At 42.7% G+C, this 15932-nt stretch overlaps 1 protein-coding gene across 6 annotated transcripts in view; it reads right to left on the bottom strand.

Annotated features, from left to right (window-relative positions):
- The window catches only part of DUS2 (dihydrouridine synthase 2), a 41274-nt gene that overhangs the window by 17113 nt on the left and 8229 nt on the right, over nt 1–15932 (bottom strand). For 5 of the 6 annotated variants that reach the window (XR_016391014.1, XR_016391013.1, XM_089903256.1 and 2 more), the window contains 4 exons: nt 5975–6020; nt 2248–2339; nt 1389–1432; nt 156–216 (listed from right to left, as the gene is read on the bottom strand). Coding sequence is in view for 4 of the 6 variants with exons in the window: in XM_089903256.1 (XP_089759382.1) it covers nt 156–216; nt 1389–1432; nt 2248–2339; nt 5975–6020 (243 nt within the window). In the remaining 2 variants the exon portion in view is untranslated. The other variant, XM_022583408.1, reaches the window with a different exon arrangement.

Genomic DNA, 15932 nt, shown 5'->3' with positions numbered 1-15932 from the left:
ATTTTGCCAGTTGATCTAATAATATCCTTTTGAGCATTTTGCCCATTAGTACAGGATCTAGTCCAGACTCAGGTACTGTACTTAGTCGTCACCTCTTGTCAGTCTCCTTTAATCTGCACCCTATATTTGTGAAGAGTATAACAAAATCAGTTTACCTTGGTGGAATACTCTTTAGGACAGCCCATGTTGACGTCGATACCAGCCACATCATTTTCTCTGGAAAAACATGAAGGAGGAAAGATAATAAATATTCAACTTGAGGGTAGGACATAAAGTCAAAGGTATGCGTCTGTGCTCATGAAATTCTTAATGTTCCCTGGCCCTCTAAAACACACCAGCCCTCAGAGACAGAAGCTGAAAAATCCTGTCTCTAAAATGTGCAACAGCCTCTCCTCCTGGGTAGAGCTCCAGAGGAAGAACATAACGTGCTCACACATGTAGGAAGGGCTAGTTGTAGAGGATCTTGCTAGTTCTGAGTTGTATCAGATAACTCGAATATTGAATGACGGCCACACTGCACTCCATCCCAGAGTTCCAGTGCTAACTGGGTAGTGAAAGCCATAATGCATAAAAGTGACATAAGCACAAACGCCCTTTCCCAGATCACTGATTGTGGAGGAAGTGGAGGACTGTCTTCGCGTGCTAGGCTGCACAGCTGGCTTCCTCCAAACAAGTCTCAGACGTAGAAAGGACCCTTTCCTCATCATCTGCTACATACACAGTTACCAGTCTGCGACCAGCAGCAACGACTGCCCGAGTTCCTTCTCACCCTTGTTGTAATTAATAACAATAGCTAACAACTTACTAAACGCTCACTGCGTGCCACATACTGCAAAGACATTTACATGCATCATTTCATTTACCTTTCCCTATAACGCCAGAGGGAGGTGGTACTATTGGTATCATTTTATACATGAGGAAACTAAATTCTCAGTGAGGTTAAGTAACTTACCTAAGGCCACACAGTCAGCAGGTAGCAAAGCCAGAATTCCAACCCAGGTCTAAGTCTAAAGCCCCTCTCCTTAACCACATTATTCTCCTGCCTTCATTAATTTAGGAAACAGTAAGTCTTACCTACACTTCATGAGATTTAAAACCTCAGAGTTCACAGTCATGAGAGTCTCTGCAAAGGAAATCTCACAAATAAACACTAAAAAATAGGCTCCCACCCAGAGGTTCTCTGGAGTCCAGACACAGTGCGTTCACGTGAGTCCCAGGGCAGCCCTTGGATGCAACAAATAGAGAAAGGAACCTGAGCCTTTTAACCTGGAAACAGAAAGTAGTGGACTAGGAAGCAGGAGGGTGGTCACCGCCAAAGTCCCCAGGAACAGTAAGACCTCACAGCCCACAAGAGAAGCAAAGACAGTACCAAACAGGGAAGAACTTACACAAGCCTGGCCACAGCAAGAGCTCGCTCTGCATCTGAAGTCCCCTGGGAACACAAGAGGCTATATCAACCACTGCCCTGATACAGGTCCATATGCATAGACAAACACACTCAGGCACGCCATGCACACACACAGACACACACACACATCAGCAAGTGAAGTCCAACTGGCATTCTCTCAAACAGCTAGCCCACGGGACCAGCTCACTGTTGGAGGCCAAAAGTGGACCTGGAAGGCTGAGAAAATGTCATCAATGCTGGGAATACTTTCAAACATACAAAAAAGTTGGAAAAATTTTATAGTGAACATTCATATAACCACCACTTAGATTCTACAATTAACATTTTGCTATATTTGCTTTATCATAAGGCTACTCATTGTTATCAATTTTTTACAAACCTAAACATCATTCAGGAAGTATTTCTGAAAAAATACTAAGAAATGCCCAAAGCGAGAGAACTAGAGAATCACTACAATCCTAACACAAATCTTAACTACTCTTCAAGAAACTTAATTTCTTTTTATGGGAAATATATACAGATTACACAAAACAAAGACCATGATCTGAACAACCAATGCTAGGGAATAAAAATATACAGGTCATGCCAAATAGACAGTCCCTACAATGAAGGAAATTAAATTAAATTAAATTAAACTTGAGACTGGAGGCACGTAACAGACTGCTAATAGCTTAAACCATCTCCAACAGTGTAATCGCTCATGAGCAGATCTCTGAAAACCGTTTAAAGCAGGGTCTTCAGGAAGACTGAAGGCCACTGTGCAATGGAGCCCAGGCGTGTAACATTGGCCCGGCACAAGGCATGAGACGGGAAATGTGCTCTGTCCCGGGATATGGTACCATCTGGAAGACGACCCTGCTCTGCTCTCTTTCGCAGGTGCGGAAGACTACTCGGTCGTCGGGAGCAACAAAGTCGACTGTGCTGAGCGCCTCTGCAGGAAAAGACAAACATACAGGGCCACTCAGTGAAGAAGCAGGTTCAACCTCACCTAACCCCTGGAAGAAAACACAACAAAAGTATCACCTTGAAGGGAAAAACGGGATGCTAGAAGTACACTATACTTGAGAGAAATCAGGGTATACGTGGGAGACTTCTGAGGTGCTGATGATGGTCTATTCCCTGACCTAAGGATGGTGAGTTACACGGTCCTCGCTTTACAGTTATTTATTAAACCGTGTGCTGTGTTTTATGCACTTTCTCTGCATGGTGTTTACATTTTGCAGTTTTTTTTTGAGAAAAAGATTTTTTAATGAACTATTCATTGCTTTGGATTCCTTCTTTCTGCAATGTTTACTTTATTATGGAACCCTCAAAATAATACAAGATACAATATATTGTGAATATCTTTCTCATATATAATTGAGTTTTTTCCCACATTTCCTTCAGTCTATAAACCCAGAAATGACCTTTTTTAGAAGAAATTTTTCTGCTCAGCTAGAAGTGACCTCATGAATCTTTGGAATCATCTGTACTTTACATTTCTTTAAGAAAATTTTATTGGAGTATAGTTGGTTTACAATGTTGTGTTAGTTTCTGCTGTACAGCAAAGTAAATCAGTTATACATATACATACATCCACTCTTTTTTTAGATTCTTTTCCCATATAGGTCACTACAGAGTACTGAGTAGAGTTTCCTGTGCTATACAGTAGGTCCTTATTAGTTATCTATTTTATATATAGTAGTGTGTCTACGTCAATCCCGATCTCCCAATTGATCCCTCCCCCACCCCTTTCCCCCCTGGTAACCATAAGTCTGTTTTCTACATCTGTGACTCTATTTCTGTTTGGTAAATAAGTTCATTTTTATCATTTTTTTAGATTCCACATATAAGTGATATCATATGATATCATATAAGTGATAACATATGATATTTGTCTTTCTCTGTCTGACTTACTTCACTTAGTATGACAATCTCTTGGCCCACCCATGTTGCTGCAAATGACATTTCGCAATGCTTTTAACGTTGAAAAAAAAGATGTACAAAGATAAGAGGAACCTTATCTTTGCTTCAGATTTTGCCCAAATTTTCCCAGAAGATGTCACTCTGAAGTTCAGCAAAGTTGCTGTTCTTAATTACTTATCTATCATGTGCTAGGTACTGTGAGTGGAGACTTACGATATTACAGTCAATCCTCATTATTTGCAGTTGTGTATTTGCAAATTTGCCTGCTTGCTAAATTTATTTGTAACCCCCAAATCAACACTTGTGGTGTTTTCATGGTCATTCACAGACTGCAAAAAATTTCTGTCACCAATGCACACATTCCCAGCTGAGGTCAAACAAGGCAACATTCTGCCTTCTTGTTTCAGCTCTCATCCTGCAAACAAGTGTCTTTATGGTGGTATATTTAATGCCACTTTTTTTTTTTGCATTTTTGTGCTTTTTGTTGGTGATCTCAATGTTTAAAATGGCCCCAATCATACTGCTGAAGTGCTATCTAGTGTTCCTAAGCATAAGAAAGTTGTGGTGTGCCTTACGGAGAAAATACATGTGTTAGACAAGCTTTATTCAGGCATGAAATCATAGTGCTGTTGGTTATGAGTTCGATGTTAATGAATTAACAGTATATGTTAAATAATGTGTCTTTAAACAGAAAGACACATAAAACAAGGTTATATATTGATCTGAAATACATAATGAAAGAGCGTGACCAGAGGCTTACAGGAACCTAACTCTGTATTTCCCCTAGGAACAATGGTTCTGTATTCGCTAATTTGGTGTTCTGAGCAACTTTATAGAACATAACTATTGCAAACAACAAGAATCTCTCATGCTCTTCATAATGAAGTTCTACAATAGGTACTAACATTATTAGCTTTCAAAGATGACTATCACATGGAAGGGTCCAATGTGGCAGATGGGAGAATATGCCTATCTCAAAGGCTATTCTGAGAAATAAATGGGATCTTTAATGCACGTAAAGCACTTCCATAAAGGGGAGCTGTTATTATCATCCCAGCAACAAACAGATTAGAAGGTTAAAAAGGTGGGGTAACAGCACTGACATGTTGGGAGAGGTAATCGAAGTGATCACCAACAGCAGAGACTTCTCATGACTGGCAGTAAGCAGTCTGTGAGAAGAACGACAAAAACTGAGTGTGTTTATACTATGCTTTTCTGTTTAACATCAAAATACTGAAACCCCTGTTAAAGCACTGGCGAAATCAATTCTGGCACAGTCGTCTATAGGTATTGACATGGGAAAATGTCCTAATAGAAAAGTAAGTGGCAGGGACTTCCAGGGCAGTCCACTCGTTGGGACTCTGCGCTTCCACTGCATGGGGCATGGGTTCAGTCCCTGGTCGGGGAACTAGGATCCTGTGTACCACGCAGTGCGGCCAAAAAAAAGAAGAGAAAAGTAAGTGGCAAAACGTGTATAATGATCCCAAGTGTGTGTGTGTATAGGGGAGAGAGTATATATAAACATGTCATATTTTTATACACACACTTTACGAAATGTGTAAAAAGTACATGTTAATTCTCCTTGTGATTGCTCTTCAAGTATGGGATTATGGGGGATTTTCATTTTTTAGGTTATACACATCTATAACACTGAATTTTTCATAACACAAAGAAAATATAAATCTAAAACAAAAGACAAAATTGACAAAAGTTCTAGTGAACTTATATTAAGATTTCACAAGCGTGTATACTTTTCAAAAACCTCAAACAATACTACAACTCTCATCAAAGCAGAATCAGCCTCATCAATAAAGTATAAGCAAAACCACAACTCAGCACAACCACTTCCATTTGCAAAGGTCTTACATGTCCTTTATCTTATTTGATCCTCACTCCAACCCTGTAATTTAAGTAAAGCAGGGATTATAATTTTCCTTTTACAGCTAAAGGAACTGAGGCAGAGAGGTCAAGTGACTTGCCCAAGGTCACAGTTAGCAAGAGGCAGAGCCAGGATCAGTGCTGAAGCCATCCTGACCCCAAAGGTCCCTCCTGTACTATGAAACCTGGTGATTTATATGTCAGCAAGCCTGTTGGTAGAAGGCATTCTCAGCCTGTTTCACATCTGGCTATTTGTCATGGTCTCTGGAGGGCAGTGACTACTCTCAAGAGAGGATGTGGGGACTTTCCTGGTGGCGCAGTGGTTAAGAATACACCTGCCAATGCAGGGGACATGGGTTCACGCCCTGGTCCGGGAAGATCCCACATGCTGCGGAGCAACTAAGCCCGTGTGCCACAACTACTGAGCCCACGTGCTGCAACTACTGAAGCCGGTGCACCTAGAGCCTGTGCTCTGCAACAAGAGAAGCCACCGCAATGAGAAGCCTGCGCGCTGCAAAGAAGAGTAGCCCCCACTCGCTGCAACTAGAGGAAGCCCACGCTCAGCAATGAAGACCCAAGGCAGCCAAAAATTAATTAATTAATTACTTTTTAAAAAATTGGCTTATAATCAATGTATCTTTAAAAAAAAGAGAGCATGTGATCCACAAAATTACACAGGTAAGGAGCACCCTGGAGGTAACTGACACCCAGGCAAGGGCAGTGGTAGCACAGTTTGGGCATGACCGGGCATACACACAGTCCTGGGACCACAGCTGCACTCACCATTGACAACTCTCTTGCACTGAAGCATCTTGAGGTCAATCAGCTCCTGCAGAGGAATCAGAGGGCACATGTCAGTCCTGGACACATAGGTCCTGGGCATAGTGGGGAAGACCTTCATCACACACCTGATGGGGGCTACTTTGCCTGTCACCCTACTACCAACATCAAATCATGGCTTTGGGGACACGTAGTGCTGTCCTCCCCAACCAAGCATGGCAAGCATGGGCCTAAGTGAGCTCCCCTCCATCAGCTGCTCTTCCCAGGGACCTTGCAGAGTCTCGGGCCTAGAAGGATTGAGCCACTCAGGGAATCAGAGATCAGACAATAGCCTAGGATGTGGACACCTGGACTTTTCTCACCTACTAGTCTCAACTCTAGTCCATCCTCTCAAAGAACCTCCCACCTCATCCATATGCAAATGGCAAGATGAAGGGCTCCCAGGAAACGTCTAAGGACAAAAGTGGGGCCAATGAACGAAACACAGGGAGGAAGATTTGAGATTGACACAGGAAAGAAAAGTCTAAAACCCTATTCAACCTGGGTCACACTATGTGGAAATGAAAGGGGTGAGCTCCTCAGCTCTGGAGATATTCAAAGACTAAGGAAAGAAAGGAAAAAGGGAGTTCTTCAAAACCAGGATCATAAAAAACGAAAGGAAATTCAAGTCTCCTAAAGGGTTGACATTCTCTACCTCTTGGTGGGAGACAAGGCTGCTCTGCTTTGTTCAGTGATCATTTCAATAGATGTGGAAGACAGATCTGAAGAGCCAGGAACCTGTCACACTGCCCAGAAGCTCCTGCCCAGGGGTTCTGGGAGACCAGAAGAAGATAGAAAGAAACTCAGCCCTGGAACTCATCGCCATACTGACTCCCTATAAGCCTCAGCAAGTCACAATCCCAGCCAGGTGAGCACAATGGCCTTTGCTCCCTCACGGGAGCATTTAGGGCTAAAGTGGCCAAAGGTGTCCTATGGCATCCATGGGGATCCCCCCAGCATATCCACCATCCAGGTTAATACATGCTTTATGGGACTTCCCTGGTGGCGCAGTGGTTAAGACTCAAGCTCCCAATGCAGGGGGCCCGGCAAGCCACAACTAAGGAGCCCGCTTGCCACAACTAAGACCTGGCGCGACCAAATAAATAAATAAATAATATATATTTTTTAAAAGAATTTTTAAAAAAAGCATGCTCTAGGTATTTCTGTGGCTATTCTCTCTATGCTGCATCCAGGTCATCAAGTATCTGACACTCACCAGGCCTGACCACACAAATCACCACCACCAAGCAGTATGGATGCACGGTTGGCATCCAAGCCCCAAGAATCAGTGTGGTGTCCCAAGGGACGGACAGACCCCAACACAGAGCCCCTGTAGGCAGTGATCCTGGTTGCAGGGGCAGGCAAGAAAGCAGGTGGACAAGTGGGCAGCACTGAGTGGCCTGTGCTTATAAAAAGAAGGTTTGCAGCCAGGCTGAGCTTCGGCTAAGAACAAGCAGGGGAAAGTGAGGCAAAACCTTGCTGGGCCCCCACCCCTGCCAGCAGTAACTTGTCCTCCTTGGGATTCCTCAAACCCCCTGCCCAGTCTACTTTCACAGCCTGACCACTTCCTCTTTGTATGCTAGTTACAGATGCACCTGTCATACCTTTACCATTAGACAACAAACGCCCTGAGGAAGGTTCTCGCTTCACATAAAGGTGGGGTTTGAGGATGCTGACCAGGTCCTCCTCAGGGCCCCAAGAGGAGGAGTTGAGGCAAAATGGCCCTTGAATGGTCTTATTTTCTTTTCTGTCTCCCCACTACACTGAAAGAGACTTTGGGACCTGGTCACAGTCTCATTCATCTTTGCATCACTAGCACCTAGCACGTTGCTAGTGCTCACTGAACATCTGCTGGAGCCACTTCAATGCCTTACATGCAAGCAGATGCTCACCTGGTTGTTAAGTGGAGAAATTAAATTGTCATCAATAAAACCACACATGTGCCTGCTCACCCACACACCAACACTATTGTTTACCAATTTTATTCATTTTAGTTAGCTCTTTGGTTATAGAGTAGAACCTCACAGGTTTTTTTTCACTGCATTTCCTTAATTGGTGAAAACAAACATTGTTTTTCCACGTGGTAGAGTGTATCATCCAGGCATCTTCCTACCAAAGTGCCTTTTACATCTATACAAGTTGTGCAGAAAAAAAAACTATCTTTTGTCAAATTGGATGTTATTTTTCTGTCTCAATTATCACAAATATTTTTCCTTTATCAATATCACTTCCTCAATTTTTATCATACATATCTTTTTATTTCTATAGAAGAGACAACTCCAATTTTGCCACAAACAATGCCTTCTAATTCCCAAATCTATCTCCATCACAGTTAAGAATATAATTATAGGGCTCCCCTGGTGGCACAGTGGTTACGAATCCACCTGCCAATGCAGGAGACATGGGTTTGAGCCCTGGTCCGGGAAGATCCCACATGCCACGGAGCAACTAAGCCTGTGTGCCACAACTACTAAGCCTATGCTCTAGAGCCCACGAACCACAACTACTGAGCCATGTGCCACAACTACTGCAGCCCACGTGCCTAGAGCCCATGCTCCGCAACAAGAGAAGCCACAGCAATAACCCCACGCACCACAATGAAGAGTGGCCCCCACTCGCCACAAGTAGAGAAAAGCCCATGTGCAGCAACGAAGACCCAATGCAGCCATAAATAAATAAATAAATAAATAAATTTATTTAAGAAAAAGCATATAATTTTGATTGGTTTTTCTCTTCCTTTTAAAACTAATTTGCTTTTTAACTTATCTGAAAATTAAGGCCCTTTCTAAGTCACTTTTTATTCATATGGCTACCCAATGTTTGAACAGCATTTAATTTTAAACTGCCTTATTATATACGAGCTTATTCTTCCTTGTCTGTCACATGTTATGTTCCTATTACATCCTGCTGCCTTCATCTCCTCCATTCCACTTGGCTTGCTTTCTCTATCTGAGCTGATCTTGCTTATCACCAGTGTCTCTCCATTCTACCTTTCCATCCCCATCTCTGACCTATCTTCATAGTCTTTTAACCTCCAGCTTGGTTAAAGAATCTTTGGTATATCTCTGTTTTCAGAAACACAAATAAACTCAGATTGACAAACTGTGTGACTGCCCACTCAAAAAAAAAAAAATCACTGCCAAAATGAATAATGGGAGTTGCAAAAGGAGAGAAGGGATAGAATAAATATTTGAAGAAATAATGGCAGAAAATTTCCCAAATTTGATGAAAAACATTAATCTATACATCCAAGAAGCTCAACAAACTCCAAGTAGAATAAACTTAAAAGAGATCCACACCTAGACACATCACAATCAAACAGCTGAAAATCAAAGACAAAGAGATAATCTTGAAAGCAGCAAGAGAGAAGTGACTTACCATGTACAAGGGATTCTCAATAAGACTAACAACTGATTTTTCATGAGAAACAATGACAGCCAGAAACCAAGGAGGTGATTCACTAAAAACTATAAAATATTGTTTAAAGAAATTAAAGGAGATTTAAATAAATGAAAAGATATCCGGACTTCCCTGGTGGTCCAGTGGTTAAGACTCCACGCTCCCAATGCAGGGGGCCCGGGTTCGATCCCTAGTCAGGGAACTAGATCCCGCATGCCACAATTAAAGATCCCGGATGCTGCAACGAAGATCCCCTGTGCCGCACTAAGACCCGGCACAGTCAACTACATAAATAAATATTATTATTATTATTTTTTTTTAATAAATATTATTTTTTTAAAAAAAGATATATCATGTTCAACGACTGGAAGATTTAATATTGTTAAGATAGCAATATTCCCCAAACTGATCTGTAGATTCAACACAAACCCCATCAGAATCCTAGCTGCCATTTTTGCAGAAATTGACAAGATGATCCTAAAATTCATATGGAACCTAGAATAGACAAAACAATCTTGAAATAGAAGAATAAAGTTGGAGGATTCACACTTCCTAATCTCAAAACCCACTAGCAAACTATAATAATCAAGATGTATGGTACTGGCATAAGGATAGACACATAGACCAATGGAATAGATTTGAGAGTCCAGATACAAACCAAAACATCTATGACCAACTGATTTTTGACAAGAGTATCAAGACAATTTATTGGGGAAAGAACTGTCTTTTTAACAGGTGCTGGGACAACTGGATATCCACATGCAAGAAAATGAATTTTGATCCCTACCTCATAATGTACACAAAAATTAACTAAAAAAAAAATTAACTCAAAATGCATCCAAGACCTAAGTGTAAGAGCCAAAACTATAAAATTCATAGAAGAAAACCTAAGTATAAATCTTTGTGGCCTTAGATTAAGCAATAATTTCTTAGAGATGATACCAAAAGCACAAACAACAAAGGAAAAAATTAGGTAAATTGGACTTCATTAAAATTAAAAATTTTTGCATTGATGCAAAAAAATTTTGCATCAAAGGATACTATCAATAAATTGAATCAGGGACTTCCCTGGTGGTGCAGTGGTTGAGAATCCACCTGCCAACAAAGGGGACATGGGTTCTATCCCTGGTCCGGGGAGATCCCACATGCCACAGAACTGCTGAGCCCGCGCACCACAACTGCTGAGGCCCGTGCACCTAGAGCCCATGCTCCACACCAAGAAAAGCTGCCATAGTGGGAGGCCCGCACACTGCAACAAAGAACCAATGCAGCCACACACACAAAAAAAAAACCAAAGTGAATCAATTATACTTAAATAAAATTTTAAAAAATAAAACTAAAGTCTTTTAAAAAAATAAAGTGGAAAAGACGATCCACAGAATGGGAGAAAATATCAAATCATATATCTGATAAAGGTCTAGTATCCAGAATATATAAAGAACTCTTACAACTCTTAGAATAAAAAGACAAATAACTCAATTTAAAAATAGGCATAGCATAAAAAGAAATGAAATTGAATTATCTATAGTGAGGTGGATGGACCTAGAGTCTGTCATACAGAGTGAAGTCAGAGAGAGAAAAACAAATACCATGGCTAAAACATATATATGGAATCTAAAAAAAAAATGGTCTGATGACCCTAGGGGCAGGACAGGAATAAAGACGCAGGCGTAGAGAATGGACTTGAGGACACAGGGAGGGGGAAGGGTAAGCTGGGAAGAAGTGAGAGAGTGGCATTGACATGTATATACACTACCAAATGTAAAATAGCTAGCTAGTGGGAAGCAGCTGCATAGCACAGGGAGATCAGCTCAGTGCTTTGTGACCACCTAGAGGGGTGGGATAGGGAGGGTGGGAGGGAGACACAAGAGGGAGGAGATATGGGGATATATGTATACATATAGCTGATTCACTTTGTTATACAGCAGAAACTAACACACCATTGTAAAGCAATTATACTCCAATAACGATGTTAAAAAAAAAAGATATACTGATGGCCAAGAAGCATATAAAAACATGCTCAACAACACTAATCTTCAGAGAAATGCAAATCAAAACCACAATGAGCTATCACTTCACACCCATTAGCATGGGTACTATCAAAAAAAAAGAGAAAATAGCAAGTGTTGGCAAAGATTTTAGAAATTGTGGACTGCTCGTGGGATTGTAAAATGGCGCAAAAGACAGGGAAAACAGTATGGAAGTTCCTCAAAACATGAAAGTATCCTACTTCTGGGTATATATATATATATATATATCCCAAAGAATTGAAAGCTGGATCTCAAAGGAGTATCTGCACACCTACATGCACAACACTATTCAAAATAGCCAAGAGATAGAAGCAACCCAAATGTCCATCGACAGATGAATGGATAAGCAAAAGGTAGTATACATATTACATAATATGATATTATTCAGCCTAAAAATGGAAAGAAATCCTGTTACATAGTACAACATGGATGAACCTTGAGGTTATTATGCTAAGTGAAATAAGCCAGTCACAAAAAGACAAATATTGCATATTTCCACTTACATAAGGTAGCTAAAGTATTCAAATTCATAGAAACAGAAAGTAGAACGGTGGTTACCAGGGGCTGTGGGGAGAGGAGTTGTTGTTTAATGGGCATAGAGTTTCAGTTTTGCAAGATGAAAAAGTTCTAGAGATCTGTTTCACAACTACTGAACTGCACACTTAAAAACGGTTAATATGGTAAAATTTGTTATGTGTTTTTTGCCACACAAAAAAATTTAAGTACCCATTTTGGTAATCATAGTCTCTTAAGAATATTGCCTTCTCCCTTCATCCTGCCTATTAAAAGGTAGGTGTCCTCTCACGTCTAAGCCACTGGAGTCCTGTTGTTTTTGGTTTTTTGTTTTTATTTAATTTTTATTTGAGTGTAGTTGATTTACAATGTTGTGTTAGTTTCTGCTGTACAGCAAAGTGAATCAGTTATACATATACATATATCCACTATTTTTTAGATTCTTTTCACATATAGGTCATTACAGAGTATTGAGTAGAGTTCCCTGTGCTATACAGTAGGTTCTTATTAGTTATCTATTTTATAAATAGTAGTGTGTATATGTCAATCCCAATCTCCCAATTTATCCCCCTCTCTTTCCCCCAGGTAACCATAAATTTGTTTTGTACATCTGTGACTCTATTTCTGTTTTGTAAATAAGTCCATTTGTACCATTTTTTTAGATTCCACATATAAGTGATATCATGATATTTGTCTTTCTCTGTCTGATTTACTTCACTCAGTATGACAATACATGGTCTGTCCATCCATTGTTCTTATAAAAAGGAATAGGGGGCTTCCCTGGTGGCGCAGTGGTTAAGAATCCACCTGCCAGTGCAGGGGACACGGGTTCGAGCCCTGGTCCAGGAAGATCCCACATGCCACGAAGCAACTAAGCCCGTGAGCCACAACTACTAAGCCTGCGCTCCAGAACCCACGAGCCACAAATACTGAAGCCCGCGCGCCTAGAGCCCGTGCTCCGCAACAAGAGAAGCCACCGCAATGAGAAGCCCATGCACCGCAACGAAGAGTAGCCCCCACTCTCCACAACTAGAGAAAGCCCGCACGCAGCAATGAAGACCCAACGCAGCCAAAAATAAAACAAGTAAATTTTTTTAAAAAAGGAATAGTTAAGTGACATCTGATGAACCCCTAGAAAACTCCGTCAATAGGGCAGACCTTGGTGGGGAATCAGAGTACTGCTCCCTTAACCTTTGCTGAGCTGGTTCATCCTTTCTTCACCTCCAACTGCTGAGGGTTCTGCAGGCCTTTTAAGGAGCTGCCTGTATGCCTGGTATGCCCTAGGTCCTACACGAGGTCCTGAGAGGTGGATGGTGTGGTTTGACGATCTAACCCACAGATGGGTCACCTCAGGGGAACACAGTAAGTTCATCTACACAGCTGGCCTGCAGAGCAACTCTGGATCCACCAGGGGGCACCAGGCGCCATGCTGTGCCTTTCCCAGTACTCAGGGCCCAGTTCCCAGAGACCTACTCACCACAGGCAGGGGCCAGTTGGCCTGCCCACCGGCCTCTGCTCCACAGCAGCTAGGTCTGGGTAAAGGGCCTAGGTCTCTTCTGGCAGAGGTCCCTTAATTTATTCATAAGCTATATTGACTCTCCCAGAGCAAGTGCTCGTCAAACATACAAAGGGTTTAAAAAAAAAAAAAAATACAAAGGGTTTTAATCAGTATTTACTCTGCTCCAAACTCAAGAAGAGTCCTGGAAGAATGGATTAGTCACAATCATGAGGAAAACCAAGCTTTGACCAATTAGGAGAGTCACATTCTGAAGTCACCGCATAAATCCTGGGACCATGACTTCCCAAGTGCTTGAAAACAACCCTAAGAATTCTCAACAAAGCACCTGATGAAGCATCCGGAATCTGCGGGTCAGCTCTGTTTCTCACTACCCAGCTTCCGTGACCTCATCACAGACTGATTCCCCCAGGGCTATAAACATATAGTGGCTGTCTAGAGCAGACACCGTGCTGTCATACACTCACTCACTTCCATCCTGGTGTTTCACTCCACATTATCTCCAGGTGAATACAACTCCACCCTCTGGGGTCCCAGAAAAATGCTGCTCGCATAGCAAAAGTGAAGGCCAAGGAGGCTGAATATGTCAATGTAGGCACTACTGCCTTTTCCTCAATTTTAGCAACCCTCAGAATTGTGCCCCAGAATAAGTTTGAGCCCTGGTGAGCTGGTGCTTTAAAGGCCTGAAGCCTTTACCACCACTTGGTCTAAGAGAAGAAACCAGCAGGATGGCCACCGCAGGGACATAAATGAATCTGAAAATAAAGGGTTAGCACTCAATGGACCCACTCTTACTTTCCGTGACAGCACAAGATTAGGGAGAGTAGGGACATGAAGGGTCATCAGAGTAAGCAAATAATTGATGGAGACAGTATGTGAAGCATGGGTAGAGAGAAGAGGGACACTATACATCCCGGGCCTTGAAGCAACCATGCGGGGCTACAGCTGGACAGTGATGGAGTTGGGGCAGCAGGGAAGAAGCAGAGGGCTTCATCCTTGAGTCTGAGTCACCCCACAGGACCCTATTGGTAAACATGGACTAAGTGGATGAAGAGCTATCATGCACCCTCTGTCCTGGGGTAGAGGAGAATCACAAGTAATGAAAGGTAACAGCTGTTCTCTGGGATTTCATCTTTTTGGTTCCCAAGACCTCAGAATCTGAGTCCCTGATTCTTCATAGTTCCTCCTCCCAATCCCCTTCCAAATCCAAGAGGTTTTTTCTGGAGGCCAAGGAGAGTGCTGGCCAGGAAAGGCTATACCTAACCCATGGCTGACCACCCTGGGGCCAGAGTGTAGGCTCAAGGGTTGAGTGACCAGATGAATATGCTCAGCACACTACCACATTCCCCTGGGACTGGCCCCTGGGAACAGGCTCCTCCCTGCCGTAGGCACGTTCTGGCAGCCTGGAAGATTTATGGATGTACACTAACAGCCCATTTCACATGTTTGGGACCTCCTCACCTGTACTTTGACAAACCACTTAAAAGTCAGGTCTTGGGTCTCTGTGACCCTAAACTCTGGAAAATCCCTTTCTGACTCCCACCTTTGGACAACACATACTCCCTCCTTCCCATTTCACCTTGTCAGCACCCTAGATGCCTCTGCCCCTGCCCTGCTGTAGATACTGGCATGCCAATCCCTGCCATGGGCATCCCCCTGCCAGGCTTCTCAAGCTCTCCTTCCTATAAAGCTGCAAACCAGTATCACTGTGCACACCTGCCTGCCAGGCACATCTCCCAGTGCCCATTCCCCATGGGAATAGGACCAAAACACCTTCACTTCCTTTCCTCAGGTCCCTAGCCCACACTTGCCACCCTCATTTCCAACAGAAGACTGACTTCCTACATCTTGTAAAACAAGTCTCTCAGGCAAAACCCCTCAGTTTCCCTCATCATCTTCGCCCTCTCCTCCTTGCCCTATCTCAGTGGAAGGCAGGTCCTACCACCTCGTCAAGAATCCTGTCCCCTCCAAGACCTGGCCCTACAAATCCCCCTAATGCCCCAAATCTTCAGGCCTCCCCTCATTGTTAAGCCCTTCTTCCTACGCTACAAACAAGCAAGTTACCAACAAACAACTCCATTCACCCCTCTTCCTTCACCTCCAGCTATACACTTCCTCCCTTCACCTCTTGAATTTCTGGGGGGTAGTCAGCAGCCTTATTTCTACTTCCTCATTTTGCTGCTTACTCCTCAATCTATTAACCCCTCAAGTGTTCACATCTATGTGCCACAGCGGTGCCCTAATCAGGTAATTTTCTTTTTTAAAATTTATTATTTTATTTATTTATTTTGGCTGCACTGGGTCTTAGCTGCGGCACACGGGATCTTCGTTGCAGCATGCGGGCTTCTTAGTTGCGGCATGCAGACTCTTAGTTGTGGCATGCCTGCGGGATCTAGTTCCCTGACCAGGGATCAAACCCAGGCCCCCTGCATTGGGAGTGCGGAGTCTTACCCACTGGACCACC

The sequence above is a fragment of the Delphinapterus leucas genome, chromosome 20 (genome assembly GCF_059928025.1).
Source record: "Delphinapterus leucas isolate spDelLeu-1000000601 "Yukka" chromosome 20, BTC_Dleu_Yukka2, whole genome shotgun sequence".
In the NCBI taxonomy this organism is placed as follows: Eukaryota; Metazoa; Chordata; class Mammalia; order Artiodactyla; family Monodontidae; genus Delphinapterus; species Delphinapterus leucas.
Note: the sequence above shows the minus strand (reverse complement) of the source record. Positions and strands in the feature narration are given on the sequence as shown.